We start from the raw sequence: 19498 nt of genomic DNA on the forward strand, positions 1-19498 counted from the left end.
GCTGAGTCTGGAATAGCGAGCGGGGGGGATACTTGAGGTGTGTGTAGATGACCTGGGCCATGAGGATTTTTCTAGCATTTGTAACATTCGGCTGAATTCTGTGGAGAGGGAGGACGTTTGTTTCTTCCAGTGAGTAGAATTCCAGTAACGAAAACTGGGGCGTCTTACCACCCCCCCCACCCCCCCAAAAAGCTCGTTGAGTGTGCTGATGAAGTGGATTGTGCAAAACTGAGTGCTGTTTAGAAGAACAGGAAGACAAACTTGGTCTGAACTTTTGTGACGGTCTCTTAAGCACGTGTGATCTAGAAGTAGACAAGTAGGCAGTGCCCATATGGAACAAAGAGGTGAGGAGAGCTCACCTTTGTTAAAGAGGTGAGGAGAGCTTGTCAAAGGGCTTTCTGCAAACCAGCTTCTAGTTAGGCTTGTTACTCCTCCCGCTGACCTACCCATTCTTTCATTTTGCCGTAGCTTGTTCGCTCCTTCATTGTATCTCCATTTCCTCATCTTGTTAAATATTTAGTTTACCTTGAGGGCTTACAACAGGAAGCAGATTAATGATTACTTGTTAACCCCTATTTTTGAGTTCAATATACTGTTTCCGTATGTTCTCCTAGGCTAGTTAATATTGTCATGCAAATGATTGGAAAGAGTTTGGATTGTCCCTAGTTGTTTGTGAAGAAGTTGACCTAGAACATATGCTAGACTTCCTTTCTATCTTTACTTCTAGATCCGTTTTGTTTTAGAATGTGGTGTTATCTGTGGCCATTCTAATTCAGTCACCTGTGACACATGCTCTTCTAAACAGAGTATACAGTAATCATGTGGATCAGAAAAGCTTTGGTCTACTCTGGATTAAAATTCATGATGATGAAACATGTGCTTTGTATAAGAGGTACTAGGTTCAATTTATTTAAAAGATCTTGAATAGGAAGGCTCGGAATGGCCTGCATTTGAGAACGTAGAGAGCAGCTGGCAGCCACAGTAAACACTGGTGGTTTGTGTTTATAGTGTTTTTAAACTCTAGCAGTTTTCTGAAGTCACTGAATTCTTCAAAATCAACAGTAGAACCATTTTAATTTTATTTGATAGCTAAACTGATAGTAGAAAACGAAGCAAATTAGTTCATGATCTTGGCCTCTTAGAATAGTTATGGAAAGCAGTGATGGACATAAAACAGTATCTTCATCATCAATTGTATTATATGCTTTAGCTGCTAAAATCTATAGGAAAGTGCTGAATTTATTAAACAAAATTTTATCATAGGGTTTACTCAGTGTAAATCCTGTGTTCCATGGAATTTAGTAGGGATATGCGTGAACTGGTCCGGAGGCCATTGTAGATGCCTCCGAACCAGTTCAAAAGCTTGAAGGTTTGACGCCGGGGGGGGGGGTTCTTTAAGGGCGGGAGAGGGTGCACTTAAACCCCCCCCCCCCGCAGCACTTCTCCTGCTGGTGCTCTTTTTTTTTTTTTTTGCAAAGTTTTTGGAGCAGCAGCATACCTCCCTGCCGCCCCTGCCCCCATTCCTGGCTGGAAGTGGCCAGAAGTATCGCCTGCGTGTACGCCCAGCACACGTGTGTCATGCCCAGCCAAGAACGGGGGCAAGGGCAGCAGGGAGGTACACAGCCGCCTCAAAAACTTTGCAAAAAACCGAGCACCGGCGGGGGAAATGCATCCGCCCCCACCCTTAAAGAAAGAGGAGGGTTCTGGATGGGGTTGCACTCCCCTTGAAGGAGCAAGTATGCAGCTTGGGGGTACTACTGGACCCAGCTCTGCTTTTGGAAGCTCAGGTGGAGGCAGTGGCCAGGGGTGCCTTTGCATGGCTTCGGCTAGTGCGCCAGCTGCGTCCCTTTCTTGAGAAGGCAGATCTGGCCACAGTTACCCATGCCTTAGTCACGTCATGGCTGGATTACTGTAACACGGTCTACGTGGGGCTGCCCTTGAAGAATATCCAGAAACTGGAGCTAGTGCAAAACGCGGCAGCTAGGGTTTTATCTGGAGCTGCCCAATAGGAGAACATTACACCCATTCTGAACGAGCTGCACTGGCTACCAGTTTGTTTCTGGGTCCAATTCAAGGTGCTGTTTTTGACCTTTAAAGCCCTTAACGGTTTGGGCCCAGGATACTTGAGGGACTGCCTGCTCCCAAGAGTTGCTGCCCACTTGACAAGGTCATCTGAGAGAGCTCTGCTCCGGGTGCCGACAATGAGGGAGGCTCGACTGTCGTGCACTCGGGACAGGGCCTTCTCTGTTGCTGCCCCCAGACTTTGGACTGCTCTCCCAGTGGCCGTTTGCTCCTCGGACTCCATCACAGTTTTTAGAAAGCTTGTTAAATCTTGGCTTTTTATCCAGGCCTTTACATGAGTGTTTTTATTCCTGCTTCTATGTGTTTTACTTGTGTATAGTTTTTATGTTTGTATTTTATAGATTTTAAATTAGATTGGTTTTATATTTTTAACTTAATATTTTTATTGTCATTTTTATTTTATGTTTTTAACTTTTGTAAACTACCTTGAGATTGTTTTTAATGAAAGGTGGTATATAAATCTAACAATAAATAAAAATAAAAGAAAAAAAGAAAGAACACCCCCCCCCCGGCATCAAACCGCATCCCCGTGGTTCCGTGCACACCACTAGAATTTAATCCTACATGTTCATAGGATTGTAGCAATAAAATTGCCTTCGTTGGATTTTTCTCTGTGGATTAGTAATTGAATGTGCACAGGCCTACTTTCTACAGATTCGAAAATTCGGATTTTATCTAAAATTGCCCAAAATGGTAAAAACCAGTGAAATCTGAATCCAGGTTCTTGTTTCTTAAATCGTATCAGTAAAGTTGGAGTTCTGAAATATCATAATTAATTTTCGAAATACTTCAGTTTCCCAGTTGATCACCGTGGAGGGAAATCGGAATTGGTCAGAATGCAGATTCAAATTCTCCATCCAATCTGATATTGCCAGAGCCCATTGAATCTGATATTATCAGGTTGGGTCAAATCAGAATTTTCTGAATGCACACAGGCCTAGTAGAAAGTGTACCATTTCTTGTTTGAAGTTCACCTTCTTGGCATATCTGGATTGTATAATTTTTTGTCAGTACTTAGGTATCTCAATAATAATTGTGTATGGAATGCAATGCCATGGTTTTTATGGAACTTCAAACATAAGATTGCTCTACTAAGGACAATTAAGATAACCAAAGTTGTGCTGTTTCATCCTATTTCCTGTATTTAGTTATTTCAAGGAATTTGTCACTTTCAATCAGTAGTGTTTTTAATGTTATGAATATGGATAAATGTATATATTCATGTGGAATACTTGCTGTCAGTGGCAGCTACTCATGTTATTAAACAATCATGTTTTTACTTTTGTTTAAAGTGCATATGGAGTAACGTTACTCATTTTATTGTTTCCTTGGAGGCACTAATCCTGCCTGCACCTCTTTATATAGAGGTGTACCTTAAGAGATTTGTAAAGGTTCCTCTTAATGCAGGCATCTTTGTCTTAGACTCTTCGGATCAATTTTTTACACTACATTTGGTTGCATGGGTGCTGCTGAATTCTTACAAAATTAATTTAGTAATCTAAAAATTCAAATTACTAGATTAATTGTGCCCAGAAAGAAGGCACAGTCTAATTGGAGGGGTAGGATTCTGCATTCTCTAAGCATAGTATTTGCATCCATCTTATTTATTTATTATTTCTCTGTGTAAACTGTCCTGAGCCATTTCTGGAAGAGCGGTATAGAAATTGAATAAATAATAATAATACTAGTGAAATATCAGTCGTCATGATGCACAGCATTATGTATATGAACAGCATCTACAAATTCACTTGCCAGCTATAAGAAAACAAGATCAGCCCTGCAGGATCAGGCCTAAGGCCTATCTAGTCCAGCATCCTGTTTCACACAGTGGCCCACCAGATTCCTCTGGAAAGCCCACAGGCAGCAGCTGAGGGCATGCCCTCTCTCCTGCTGTTGCTCCCCTGCAGCTGGTATTTAGAGGCATCTTGCCTTTTAGGCTGGAGGTGGCCTAAGAGGTGTTTGAAGTTCCATTAAAATGTATGTTTGAATAGTTTCAATAAAAGTTCCATTAAAATATATATGTTTGAAGTTCCATAAAACATTCCAGTAGTGAGTGCCTCCAGCCCTCTGGTGAGCAGGGCATCCAGCACCTTACATCTCCTCACCAGAGGTTTCATTTCCGCTGCCATTTTAAATCCCTTGCTAACTTGGCAAAGAGGCACCTTTTTAACATAGTGATTCTCTTTATTTAGCAGGGGGAGAGTAACTGGCCCTATCCACCCCCTGCACAGTACTTAGAGTGACTGTTGCTGGTGTCTGTTTTTAGATTGTGAGCCATTTGGGGACAGGGATCCAACTTATTTATTATTTCTCTGTGTAAACAGCTTTGGAAACTTTTGTTGAAAAGCAGTATATAAATATTTGTTGTTGTTAAAGACGATAAGAAACAGCAGGAATAGTTTCTGAGCAGTAGGAGAGGACTTCCACTGTTTATTACCATCTCCATGTCCCAGTGAAAATGACAGAAGTCCTGCTTGTCTCTTTAGCCCTCTGCCTGTTTGCCAGTAAAAAATCTGAGGAAAGAAAGGGGATTGGTGACAATCACAGATACTGACTGGCTAGTGGACTAAGCCTAAATTTGTGAATCTCTGTGTATGGAGCAGGGATGAGGCCTGCATGGCCCCATGTATGGACTCTATATGTCTCTGTGAGATCTGTCCTTAGATGTTTTGCATGCACGCCCAATAGAAAAATACCCTGATGGTAGAGGCCTGCCTATTCCACAGACAATACAACAGCCATTAACTTTTGGGGAAGGGGGTAAATAGAGGGATACAATTGGGGTGGGAACTAAATGTGTCTGAGGTGAGTGCTGGGTTTTGTTCCTGATGAATTATCTTAGATTGCAACCAATTTACTTTATCCTATAGAAGTTAGTGAAGAAACTATTTTGACTTTAGGAGACACTATTGAAATAGTCAATTTTTTTCTGAAATCAGAAGAAACAGAATTATCTTTTTAAAGAAAAACCTCTGTCTTAATAAAAGGGTTAAGGCACAAGTACTTTGTCTAAGGGCCACCTAATGGAGCAGCAGGGAAGTAACTTGCCTAGGGAGCAAGGGGTTGCTGGTTTGAATCCGTGCTGGTATGTTTCCCAGACTATGGGAAATATCTGTATTGGGCAGATGCTGAGGAAGATGCTGAAAGGCATTGTCTCATTCTGTGCAGGAGATGGCAATGGTAAACCCCTCCTGTATTCTACCAAAGACAGCCACAGGGCTTGTGGTCGCCGGGAGTCGACACCGACTCGACAACACAACAACTTTGTGGAAGGGTGGGGGTGAAATATAACCTGTTCCTTGGGAATGTGCTCATGCCAAAAGATCTCTTTACACTAGATTACTAAAACGTCAAAGCTAGTATGACTACAGTACAATATGCGTTTTTTTAAAAGTCCAGTACTTAAATAAGTGAAGTATATGGTATGAAGGAATTTTACAGAGAATCTGTTGAAAGCTCTTTTATTTTGGGGAGGCATTAAAAAAACAACAGCCTATCAATACTAAGTTGCTTAAAGTCTGTCTAGAATAACATCCCTTTAATAATAGGATGAGCTAAGTATGGGATCTGTGAACTGTTGCTCTGAACTGATGCCTGAAAAGCAGGCTCCAGGACAACTATAAGATTGGTTGGAAACTATGAAACTTATTAAGCCTAACTTTTCAGCAACTCTTGAACATGTGTGTCAAAACAAGCATGAATAAAGTTGATGAAAGGGCAGATTATTATTTTTTTTAACACGTTGAGAGTTCTCAAGCCTACTGTTATGTCTTGGACCACTGGTAATTTTAAAAATCAAGGTTTGGCTAAAACTTATATTTCCTTGAAACTTTCTCAAGTGACTGTCATAAAACTTCTTTTTTTATAGGAGAGGTTTAAATCCACCTCACAGAGTGAAGTCTATTTCTATGACTACATTCACACAACAAGAAATAGAATTTCTGCAGAAACATGGGAATGAAGTAAGTATGTATGAAAAATGCATAATAGATTAAATTGATTTTAAAGAAATAGTCAAACTCTAGATGGTTTTTCATAGATTAAAAAAGAGAGAGAGCAGAATTTAAATGTCCAGTCAGAAAACAAGAGAATTTAGAATTCTTGCTCTCTGCAGGGTTCAAAAAATATCATAGTATTATTTGCAAGTAAAATGAAGCTCTTAGTCCCTATGAGCTGTAATTTGGTGACTGCAGCAATGATGCTTTCTCTCTGCCTTTCACTGATGCATTTGTTTCTTGTAAACCTCTTGTTCAGAATGCAACCACAGTGCGTTTTCCAGTGTAGATGGGATTTCCTGCTAAAGATGAATGGAACTCAGATATAATTATTCCCACCCATATTGCACAATAGGATAGTTATAGAAGCATGTTATTGATATGCTTTAATGGGTGAAAGAAGGAGAAGTTGATGTTTGTAAGTCTTTGGAATTACCAGAAAAGGTAACCGTTGTCAGTTTGTTAATAGAAAAATGCAAATCCTGATTGTCAGATGGCAGATTGATTCTGGGAATCATTCTTTTAGTAATTGTTTTTTTTCCCCGAGGATGTTCAGGAGTAGTGTTGTAGGAATTTGACATCAATTGATACATTAGGAAAATTCCATATTTGTTTGAAGATGCTGCATGCTGGGTCTCAAAGTATAACCTATGAAATGACAGCCTGCTTTGGTGTCCCAGTTGCCTTAAGAACTAGGTAAAGCTAAATCGCATAGTTGTAGATATCTATAGTTAAAAGAATGGTAGGAAGTGTCTAATATAAACATGGAACTTTAACTCTGCATTCTGTATTTATTTGGCCAAAGATGCCTACTTGTCCTGAGAATGGGAGAGTTTATTTCTATTAGTTTAGCTTGCTAACAATTAGGAAATTATAACCTGTTTTTCATCTAGAAGAGCACATCATTCTACTTGAGTAGAAGACACAGAGGAAAAGTTTTTTCTGTTTGTGTAACTGTAGTTGAGAACCACTTCTTTGCTACTTGGTATGTCCCCTGTGTAACAACTGTTTGCTTTCCTGTTTTCTAAACAGGACAAATAGTTCATGTGTTTAGGAGTCTAGATAATCAGGCGTTGATTAGCGATGTGCACGAACCGGTCCGGAGGCCATGTTGGAGGCCTCCGGACCGGTTCGGAGCCAGACTGGTCCGGCGGTCTGGCACCGAGGGGGGGTCTACCTTTAAGGGTGGGGGGGTAGAACTTACCCCTCCTGCTGCTCTTCCCCCTCCGGCGCTGTAGTTTATAGCGAAGTTTTTGGGGCGGCAGCGTTCCTCGCTGCCGCCCCTGGCCCCGTCGTTGCCTGGAAGCCTTTGTAGTAGCAGCACGAATGTGTGCGTGGCGGCGCGCACGGCGGCAACAGGCGCACGCGCGCCACCACGCGCGCATGCGTGCTGCTATTACAAAAGCTTCCAGGCGACGACGGGGGCAGGGGCGGCAGCGAGGAACGCTGCCGCCCCAAAAACTTCGCTATAAACTACAGCGCCGGAGGGGGAAGAGCGGCAGGAGGGATAAGTTCTACCCCCCGCCCTTAAAGGTAGACTCCCCCTCGGTGCCGGTCCGGACCATGCACATCCCTAGCATTGATGGGCATATTGTTGTTTTGGACCTAGCAGACTGAGATGCTTCACTTTCCCCCTTTTTCACTACAAAAAGTGCTCAGGTAACTAATATCAGTGCGCTTATAAAGCAAAGCCTGTGGCAGAATAACTTGAAGAAAGTAACTTTTTTATTTCAATAATATAGTGAAACATCTAGAATACTTTATCTGTTGGTAATTGATCTTTTGATTCTGGTGATGCCTGCAAGTTAATGTTACTAATTTAGTGGTGTGGAAGATAAAAAGGATGAAGAGTTGCATTACAAAACAAATATTTAACTGCCCTGCTGTCTATCTGTTTGGCATGGCCTTCCAGGATTTTTAAACTGCTAAACTGTAAACGTTTACAGCAGCTTAAAATTCCTGGAAGGCCATGCCAAACAGATTGGTTTTAAGGGCTCTCCTGAAAGACAATAATGAACACAAATTACGGATTTCTGCCGGGAGTACATTCCATAGCCCAGGAGCAGCTACAGAGAAAGCCCGCCTCTGAGTCACCACCAGACGAACTGATGGTATTTCTTTAGCATATTTGTATGCTACCTAAAACAAGTGTCTCGACAGTTTACATAACATTAAAATTTCAAAATCCATAATATTAAAAAGGTCAAAACAATTAAGAACAATACAAGCATCTTGTTGAATCTCAGAATTAGAGTTGGAAAGGACCTTGGAGGTCTTCAAGTCCAACCCCTTCAGTGCAGGAAGCTGCTACAACATTCTTGACAGGTGGCCATCCAGCCTCTATTTGAAATTCTCCAGTGAAAGAGAACTTTCCACAGGCAGTAAATGTCTTAGGAAATTGTACTGAAGAATCCGGATGGGAAGTTGCGGGTAATTACTTTTATTCTCAAACAAATAGTTGACAAGTTCTTACCAAGTAAGCATGTTCAGTATTCTTTATTGTGTAACTAACCAAAGCTGTTCCTGTTACAAAGTACTTGAAAGAATAATTTGGTGCAAATGAAGAGATATTAAATGTTAATATGCTTATGAAACAGAGTGAAGTCATTCCTGTTGGAATGTAATAAATGTTGAGGAAAATTGTGTGGCATACACAGAATACTTAAATAGCCTATAAAGGCAGCCTAGCAATAACTCCTGACTGAATTATAATTATATTATTCGTAGAGTGTCTAAAATGTGTTGGACTAGTAACACTTTAAGCTCTTGTATTTTGAGGAAGTATATATTATCCAATAGATTACTAAGACAGATGGAAGTGCTGAATAACTAAACACAAGTTACAGCTTGGTTGCAAAGGAACACTATTTCAAAATCCTTCCTGTCAAGTTTCTCTTATACAGCAGTTCTACTCTGTTGCGCAATCAGGTTGTTCAAAGTTTCTGGTGTAGCCCTTGACACATTTTCTTTGGTTCTAGGAACCAGACTGTCCTTGGCTCCAGAGGGGGTGGGTTGGACTCACCACTCATCCCCAGCAGTGCCATCCATTCCTTGAAGGGGTGAGGGGAGGGGACCCCCCCCTTTTTGGCAATTTTGGCAACCCTACAGGTGGGTTTTTCCCTAATTAAGAGTTGAGGTTCCTTTTTTAATCAGCCAACTATATTAACAGTTAAAAATAAGATTTTGGAAGTTTCAATGTTTGATCCCCCCCCCCGCCGTGTTTAGAATGTGCATGTGTTTTATTGCATTCTTCACACATGATTGTATAGGAGGCCCTCAATTATCACAGAACTACATTCTGTGCTACCACCATGAATGCTAAAACCTCAATAATTGAAACCATAAATACCACAAACAGGAAGAAACCAGAAATGAGGGAGTACTGTATCCTGTACCTTGGCCACTTCAGCTCCTCCAGTAATGGCCCCCCAAACAAATTATAACTTTCGCACAAACATGTCCCAAAATAGCTACACTGCCTCCAGAAATGCCTCCAAACTAAATGCCACTGGAAGTGTGAAATGTGCACCCAGGAACTGTGAATGGCTGAAATTCATCCCGCAGTAGTAATTGAACCCAAGTAAATATTGCTGAACCATGAGTAGCTGAAACCTTGAACGGAGTATCCACGATAATTGAAGGCCTCCTGTATATGCATACTGAAGAGACACTGTGATGATCTTGGTAAACTCCAGCCCTTCATGATATTTAATACACAGCATTACAGTGCACCTTCTGCAGGCATACAGTGCCAAGTGTGAAGAATGCAAATATGTTTTGCTGCATGCACATATAGTGGGAAACTAATTGGCTGCAGTTCTGTGAGCAGCCACCCTTCACTGCGTCAGAGCCAATTTTCAAACATCTCATTAGCAAAGAAACATTGTTCTACTAAAAGATGCAGTTGCTTTTTGTGTCTTATTACATGTTTAAAATGGTTGAAGAACACTGACCTTTTAAAAAGACACAAAATGCAATTGCACCTTTTGGTAGAACAATGACTCTTCACTAATGCATAAAATGTCATCTTTGGTTTTTCTTGAGTTCTTTTAACTTTTAGGCCATGAAGGAATCTCTACAATTGGAATAAGAAACTTCCACCAATACTTCTTCCATGTGTACTTAATTAATAATAATAATAATAAATCCCTGCTTTGTTATATTTACATTTATATCCCGCTCTTCCTCCAAGGAGCCCAGAGCGGTGTACTACATACTTGAGTTTCTCTTTCACAACAACCCTGTGAAATAGGTTAGGCTGAGAGAGAAGTGACTGGTCCAGAGTCACCCAGCTAGTTTCATGGCTGATTGGGGATTTGAACTCGGGTCTCCCCGGTCCTAGTCCAGCACTCTAACCACTACACCACGCTGACTCTCAAAAAACACTTAATATTCCATGCTGTTGAGTCTGTCTACTTTAAAAATTGTCTAAGGAACACTGCATGTGAAATGTTTGTTTTCACAACACTTGGCTAAATCGCTGTTAAAAACCAACTATGCACATTTAAAATAGTTCCCTAGTCAAAGTGCCCCAGGGCAGCTTCCTTTTGCATTCTGAGCCCCAGCCCTCCTGGATACTTCCTAAGTGTGTCTGCTCCCATGCCAAGCATGGGAATCCCATGCCGAGGTTGTAACACTTCATGGCAATTCCATGAGCTCTTGCAAGAGTTTGGTGTTAATGTCTGCAAGTGGCCAGAACCATATGACTGGCGTGTTCTACTGCCAGCCTATGTAGACATAGCGAGCTAGATGGACCAGTGGTCTGACTCTGTATAAGGAAATGCCCTGTGTTCCTAATGATTGGAAGAGGCTGTTCAAAGAAGGCAGGAGATTAGGCCCCGTGATTCCAGAGCTTGGCGCCATGGTGGCCTGGCATCTGGGCTGCTCTAGTATGTAACTGTCCTGCTGCTTAATATGTCTGAATGTGTTTTCTTTGCATAGCTAGTGCTGAAATGTTTTTAAGCTTGATCCCCGGGTGATCTTCAAATGAATGAATCGTGACACATAATTGTGCATTAAAGACCTACTCATTGTAAGCTGAATGTATCCTATTGAACCATATCCCACACACTGAAAAGCCCTGGTGCATAGCTTCTTAGTCACTCTGCAGATTCAAACACGCACTACTAATTCTTATTTTCATTTTATTATAAATATGTTCTTTAAGGGAAGGTGCAAACCAATATGCTGATCATAGTCATATGCATCACTCATGGAATTTAGGTGGGATGTTGTCCTAATGTGGCAAAGAAGTAGAGATGGGGTCCCTACTTAATTGATAACAGCAAAAAAGGAACATAGGAAGCTACCATATACCAAGTCTGACCATTGGTCCATCTAGGTCAGTATTGTCTACACAGACTGCCAGTGGCTTCTCCAAAGTTATAGGCAGGAGTCTCTCTTAGCCCTGTCTTGGAGATGCCAGCTTGGAACCTTCTGCATGCAAGCATGCAGATGTTGTTCCCAGAGTAGCCCCATTTCCTAAGGGGAATAAATTACAGTGCTAGCATGTAGTATCCCATCAAATGCAAACCAGGGCAGACCCTACTTAGCCAAGAAGACAATTCATCTTTGCTACCACAAGACCAGGAACCATCAGGCTCTCAAACAGTGTTCCCTCTAAGGCGTGCACGTGCATTCACGTTTTTTGATATTCACTCAGTTAATTTTGGATCCCACTCAAGTTTAATCAGGGACATCCCATTCTGAATGCATGTGCACACACACTGTCTTGATACTGCTGCCCAGAATAAAACTCATTCCGCACACAGATAAAAAAAATTAGAGAGAACACTGCTCTCAAATGTCCGTGTTTAAAATGCTCACCAGACTACCCCCCCCCAACCTAGCAGCTTTGTGCATTATGTGGGCTTGCTTTTTTTCTGAGTGAAGAGAAAAGTTGTTTGCTGTCTTCAGGTTCTTAACAGTTGGCTTGATGATCCGTTTTTAAGAATATGGGAACTAGGCGTGTGTGTGTGTGTCTGTGTGACATACATTTCAGGCATGGACTGAATGGAAACTTAGAAACAGCTGTTTAAAGTGTCATCTTGGTTGGGGTGTAGTATAGGTTTGGGTTCCATAAACATCTCTACTCCTACAGCCTTACAGCTGAATTCTTCCCTTCAGAAAATGTCAGAACATTAATAATTCCAGCAAATAAAATGCTCTTTTAAGAGCAGGGGAATACTATATTGGCCCAAATTATTCTTTTGAGTCTTGCCAGTTTAATTAACTAGAACTTTCACTGCAATTACATAATTTCCAAACATATAATTTAGAAGTAATCCTTATAGTTTGAAATAGATGTATTGTAAAACAGTGGCATCTTTAGCAGGGATTCATCTCCTCACCCCTATTCAGGATCAATATGGTTATAAATGTGTGTATTTTCCATAGGCATATCAATTAATGAAAATGTGTTTCTTGGAAATAGCTGGACTGCAGATGACTTGCTTAAATCACAACATTCTTCTCAGCAGAGTTAACAGTTAATTGCTTTAATTTAAATTGGTTTGCACCTTGTTTGGTTTTGAGATTGGTATCAAGAACGTAATAGCCATCTTTGTTTTCCATTAACATAGGTTTAGACCTTTCCAAGAGTTAATAGTTTTTAACAAGAATCCATGGAGATTGAAAATTAAATCGTAGTGCTTGCCTGTTTGAACTTAACAGCAGCCAGCTATTTCTGGCCATCTTCCTTGTTTGTATTAGTTAGGAAGACCCTGGGGAATCATCATTTGCTTCATTCCTATTAAGTGTGTACTGACAACATAAGCATGTGTGCGAAATCTTATCTCCTTGCAATTAGTTGCAAACAAGAAATGGATACTCTTCTCTCTCAACACAGTCATCCAGTTATTATGTCCAAAATTTATCGTGTCATGTTGAACTGAACAACGGATTGGGTCTCTGCTGTTGTAGATTTCTTCGACCTGGTCTCTGTGCTTTACACGAATGGGCTTTGCGCCTGTGCAGAGACCTCGTTGGAGCTTCCAAACTAGATTCCCAACTTTTGGCAGTAACCCCGCCCCCACGGTATATAGGTGGCTGCGCGGGTTTCCCTCTCCAGTCTTTCTTCATTCGCGGACAAGTAGACATTGTTGGAGAACTTCTCTTGCTCTTGAATTTGCTAAGTAACAACCTTCCCCCCTCTATTTTGTTTAGTATTCTCCCTTCATTAGCGTTTTTATTTCTCCCTCGGTACCCCCCCCCATCCCGCTGCGGCCTTCGGGCCCAGCTTGCTACAATTTCTTGCCTTCGACTATCCGGCTTATGGCCAAGGCTACAAAGTTTAAGCAGTGTGGTTGCTGCAAATCTAAGATCCCTTTCACTGACAGCCACAAACTCTGCCTCTTTTGCTTAGGGGAAGCTCACAAAGTTGGTTCTTGCCCCCATTGTGCAGCTTTTACCAAACAAGCGAGAAAGAATAGAGTGTCTCACCTTCTATTGTGGCTTTGGGAACAAGCCTTTAAGTTTTTGGGCTCCGCTAAATCGAATCCGACCATGCAGGCATCGACAAGCGGTTCTCCTTCTGCCCGGGGCTTACAGCCCGTTTCATCCCTACCGGGGAATGTTGTGGCCACTCCTAAGGCTAATTTACTGGTCGACCCCAACACTCGGGCTTTGACTTCGGTACCGAAGAGTTCTGTAGTGGTGTCCAATTCGAGAGCGGCTCTCATAGAGCCTCATTCCGTCCAACCTTCAAAAAAGAAGAGAAAGAAGGACCGTCACTTTTGTGAGGAAGCTCCTCCGAAGAAAAAGGAAAGATCGACCTATGATACCGAGACGATCCTAGAAACGGATGTCGTTTATGGGTCTAGTCCACACAATCCTGTCTACGAGTCTGAGCACGATTCTGAACCCGAGGGCATCCATCCCAAACAACCGAGACAGTGGACTAACCGAGACCTCGAAGCAGCCCTCAATGAGTGCTACGCAAGGCAAATGGAAGAAGAGTCAGACTACTTCTGTGCCAACCAGGAAGTTAGTCGCCACCGCCAGACCTCGAACACTACAAGGCCATCTCTCGACCACTCTTCCTCGCCTCTTCCATCGGGACCGTCATCTTCGATACTGAACCTACGCTTGGTACTGACGACCCTTCTTCCTTCACCTCGGATCACATCTCTACTCCCACCAAGGATTCCACCCAGGAACTACCCTATTCAAGCTGCCACAGCCACCGTCACCTCACATACTAGATCTATCCCGACTAGACCTAGAACCAGGACTCTTCCTTCTCCCACTTCGAGAGACTCCTCTGACTCTTCCTCAGATGATGAAGGCCCAGAGTCCTCTCTATCGGACAGGATCTCATTGGGTTCCTCCCCTCCTATGCTCTTAATGGAGCCCAGACCTTCTTCACCCACTTCAAAATCTATGCTGACTTCATCTCTCATATTGCATCATCCCTGGGTGTCCAGTTGTCCCAAGGGGATAAATCTGACCCAGACCCCCTTTTTGAGTTGATCGAAGAAGATTCCCACCCTTCCGTATCACTGCCTCTGTACCCTTCCATTTTGAAAGTCACCAAGGCCTCCTGGCACAAACCTTCCTCTCTCCCTCAAACATCAAAGAGGCTTGACTCCTTTTATAAGGTACACGCTTCTGCGGATCAGGATGATTCCTTCCTAAAACAACACCCTTCCACTGACTCTATTGTAGTGGAGTCCTCACTCTCCAAGTTCCATGGATACACGTCTTCGTCTCCATAAAGAAGGAAAGAAATTAGACACATTTGGGAGACATCTGTATTCTATTTCATTTTTATTGACAAGAATTGCAAATTTTCAAGCCTGCTATGCCAGGTACCAGTCATTCTTATGGGACCACATCACTCCCTTTTTGGACCACCTGCCAGAAGAACAGCAGGGCCCTGCCAATGTCTTCCTACGTGAAGCTACACAGATCTCCAGACAAGAACTTCATGCTATTCATCATTCCACAGAAGGAGCTGCTAAGGTAATGGCGACCTCTGTCGCCCTCCGCTGACACACCTGGCAACACTCTTCAGGCCTTACTTCCAATGCCAGGTCCAGGGTAGGAGATATATCTTTTGATGGCTCCTCTATTTGGTGAGAAGACGGATGACACACCTCAAAAGGTGCAAAAGCGCCACAACACAGCACACTCTATGGGATTTCAACAACCCTCATCCCACCCTTACAAACCTCAAAGTTAGCAACAACAGCACTACTCTTCCAGATCTCAGTATTATCAGCCACAAGACAAGTCCTTTCGTCCTTCCAAATACCAGCCATATAGGAAGCACTCCCAATTCACCGGCCCAAAGCAACAACAGCACCCTAGGGCATCTCAGCCCCAGGACAAGCAACAATACTCGCATCCTTCCCCGATTTGGGGTACCAGACTCTCCCCCTTCACTTCCACCTGGGAGAGCATCACCATGCATTCCTGGGCCCTCACCATTGTAAGAATTGGCTATGCCATAGAATCCTCATCCACCCCTCCGTACAATCTCCCACTCCGGCTACTCCTGCTCTCCTTGTGAAGGTCAATTCTCTACTTGCAAAATTTGCTATAGAACGAGTCCACAACCCACAATCCCCAGGGTCTCACTCCCGATACTTCACAGTACCCAAGCTGGATGGCTCCCTCCGCCCTATCCTAGATCTCCGGGATCTCAACACTCACATCACCTACCGCAGATTTTGGATGGTTACAGTCCCTACCATTATCTCCCTTCTTCATAAGGACCAATGGTTCGTCTCCATCGACCTCAGAGATCCCTACTACCATATCACCATAAGACTTGGGACCGGTGTACTGGGACTGGTGCTTTTTAATTTATTCTTAAATGATCTAGAAGCAGGGGTAAGCAGAGAGGTGGCCAAATCTGCAGATGATACCAAACTCTTCCGAGTAATGAAATCCAAAACAGATTGTGAGGAGCTCCAAAAGGATCTTTCCAGACTGGGGGAGTGGGCGACAGATTGGCAAATGTGGTTCAGTGTTAGCAAGTGTAAGGTGCTGCACATTGGGACAATAAACTCCAACTTCAAGTATATGCTGATGGGATCTGAGCTGTTGGTGACTGACCAGGAGAGGGATCTTGGGGTCGTGGTGGACAGCTCGTTGAAAGTATTGACTCAATGTGCGGCAGCTGTGAAAAAGGCCAATTCCATGCTAGGGATCATTAGAAAGGGGATTGGAAATAAAACGGCTAATATTATCATGCCCTTATACAAAACTATGGTGCGACCACACCTGGAGTACTGTGTATAATTCTGGTCACCACATCTTAAGAAGGACATTGTAGAACTGGAAAAGGTACAGAAGAGGGCAACCAAGATGATCAGGGGCCTAGAGCACCTTTCTTATGAGGCAAGACTACATCATCTGGGGCTTTTTAGTTTAGAAAAAAGACGACTGTAGAGAGACATGATAGAGGTCTATAATAAAATCATGCATGGTTTGGAGAAAGTGGATAGAGAGATTCTTTTCCCTCTCATACAACACTAGAACCAGGAGTCATCCCATGAAATTGATTGCCAGGAAATCTAGGACCAGCAAACGGAAATACTTTTTCACACAATGCATAATCAACCTGTGGAATTCTCTGCCATGAGATGTGGTGACAGCCAACAACCTGGATGACTTTAAGAGGGGTTTGGATATCTTCATGGAGAAGAGGTCTATTGACAGCTACTAGTCAGAGGGCTGTAGGCCACCTCCAGCCTCGGGGGCAGGGTGCCTCTGGGTACCAGTTGCGGGGGAGTAACAGCAGGAGAGAGAGCATGCCCTCAACTCCTGCCTGTGGCTTCTAGCGGCATCTGGTGGGCCACTGTGTGAAACAGGATGCTGGACTAGATGGGCCATGGGCCTGATCCAGCAGGGCTGTTCTTATGTTCTTTTGACCGCAGCATTGCCGTTTCCTCCGCTTCCAGATAGCGGACGTCACCTACTAATTCAGGGCCCTGCCCTTTGGATTGGCATCTGCACCGAGAGTGTTCACCAAATGCATGGCCCAAATGATCTCCTCATTACAACAACAAAACATCCAAATATTTCCATTTCTAGACAACTGGCTCCTAGTAGCAGACGACCTCTAGTCCCTCCTAGTAGACTTGCACACGGTCACCACTCTTCTATCCAACCTGGGTCTACAGATCAATTACAAGAAATGCAAGCTGTGCCCTTCCAGGATGATAGAATTCCTCGGCATCCTCTTCGACTCTGTCCAGTCCAACATCTTTCTACCAGACTGCAGGATTCAGGCCATACTGGACCTCTCCTCCCACCTGCTTTACCACCCTTACCAACCGGCACGAACGATCCAGTGTTTGTTAGGCCACATGGCCTCCACTACCCACGTCCTCCCTCACACCTGGTTGCATGCCAGAATCCTTCAACATTGGTTCCTCTCAGTTTTCTCTCCGCACGAGGACTCCCTCATGTGCAACCTACACTCCCACCGATGGTGGACAGACCCTGCCGACCTTCACATCGGCTCCCCCTTTCAAGCCCCACGCCACGCCCTCGTACTAAAAACGGACGCCTCCATGGAAGGCTGGGAGGCTCACACCAAGAACCACCATGTCCAGGGCCTCTGGTCCCCAGTAGAATCTTCCCACCATATCAACTACCTCGAACTTCTGGCCATCTTCAAGGCCCTGAGAGCCTTTCTACCTCTAATAGCAGGCTCTCATGTCCTGATCAGTTTCAGCACCTGACTATCAAACAATTTCTAAAAGGGCTTAATCATCTTTATCCAGACCCACCAGTTATGGCCCCAGCATGGGACCTCCCTTTGAGCCATGACTACAATTTCTTTGGACCTTCTGTCCTGTAAGGTGGCATTTCTCATGGCTATCACTTCTGCCAGGTGGGTCAGTGAACTCAGGGCACTAAGAGTAGACCCTCCTTACCTTGTTTTTCACAAAGAGAAAGTAGTGCTCTGACCTTTCGACAGGTCCATCCCTCTGGACGTTATCTGGCAAGCGGCTACGTGGGCTTCAAGGCACTCATTCATTCAGCACTACGCCCTGGATGTCCAAGCCAGAAAAGACACAGTGTGTGGCAGGGCAGTGTTGCAGTCCATCTTCTCCTGATCCCGCCTCCAGGTGAGCACGGCACGGGTGTAGCTTGCTATGCACCCATTCATGTAAGGCACAGAGACCACGTCGAAGAACGACAGGTTGCTTACCTGTAACTTGGGTTCTTCTAGTGGTTGTCTGTGCTCTTACACACCCACCCATCCTCCCCTCTTCTCATGTCTTTTCTGCTAGTCTCTTTCAGAATTACGGACTCAGAAGACTGGAGAGGGAAGCCTGTGCAGCTGCCTATATACAGGTGAAACTCGGAAAATTAGAATATCGTGCAAAAGTCCATTAATTTCAGTAATGCAAATTAAAAGGTGAAACTGATATATGAGACAGACGCATTACATGCAAAGCGAGATAAGTCAAGCCTTAATTTGTTATCATTGTGATGATCATGGCGTACAGCTCATGAAAACCCCAAATCCACAATCCCAGAAAATTAGAATATTACATGGAACCAAGAAGACAAGGATTGAAGAATAGAACAATATCGGACCTCTGAAAAGTGTAAGCATGCATATGTATTCAGTACTTGGTTTGGGCCCCTTTTGCGGCAATTACTGCCTCAATGCGGCGTGGCATGGATGCTATCAGCCTGTGGCACTGATGAGGTATTATGGAAGACCAGGATGCTTCATTAGCGGCCTTCAGCTCTTCTGCATTGTTTGGTCTCATGTCTCTCATCCTTCTCTTGGCAATGCCCCATAGATTCTCTATGGGGTCAGGTCAGGCGAGTTTGCTGGCCAATCAAGCACAGTACACTGTATACTTTTCAGAGGTCCGATATTGTTCTATTCTTCAATCCTTGTCTTCTTGGTTCCATGTAATATTCTAATTTTCTGAGATTGTGGATTTGGGGTTTTCATGAGCTGTACGCCATGATCATCACAATGATAACAAATTAAGGCTTGACTTATCTCGCTTTGCATGTAATGTGTCTGTCTCATATATCAGTTTCACCTTTTAATTTGCATTACTGAAATTAATGGACTTTTGCACGATATTCTAATTTTCCGAGTTTCACCTGTACCGTGGGGGCGGGATTACCGCCAAAAGTTGGGAATCTAGCTTGGAAGCTCCAACGAGTTCTCTGCGCAGGCACACAGCCCATTTGTGTAAGAGCACAGATGACCACTAGAAGAACCCAAGTTACAGGTAAGCAACCTGTCATTACCCAGTACGCGTGCACCACCTACTGCCCTCACCACTCTTCCTCTTCAAGGGCCTCAAAAGCTCTTGCTGCTCAAGAATAACATTTTACACTTCAGTTCTTGCAAATATTCATATATACTCTTTATTGATAGTTCCTGTCTACATACTGTTTCACATTCCTGATAGTGGCATATGTTGACACAAAGT

At 43.4% G+C, this 19498-nt stretch overlaps 1 protein-coding gene across 17 annotated transcripts in view; it reads left to right on the forward strand.

Moving 5' to 3' along the window:
- Window positions 1–19498, forward strand: part of AGFG1 (ArfGAP with FG repeats 1) — a 50356-nt gene that overhangs the window by 1020 nt on the left and 29838 nt on the right. For all 17 annotated transcript variants that reach the window (XM_053306718.1, XM_053306707.1, XM_053306708.1 and 14 more), the window contains exon 2: window positions 5951–6044. In XM_053306718.1, the coding sequence (XP_053162693.1) occupies window positions 5951–6044 (94 nt within the window). The remainder of the gene's footprint in view (window positions 1–5950; window positions 6045–19498) is intronic.

The sequence above is a fragment of the Hemicordylus capensis genome, chromosome 3 (assembly GCF_027244095.1).
Source record: "Hemicordylus capensis ecotype Gifberg chromosome 3, rHemCap1.1.pri, whole genome shotgun sequence".
NCBI classification, from domain to species: Eukaryota; Metazoa; Chordata; class Lepidosauria; order Squamata; family Cordylidae; genus Hemicordylus; species Hemicordylus capensis.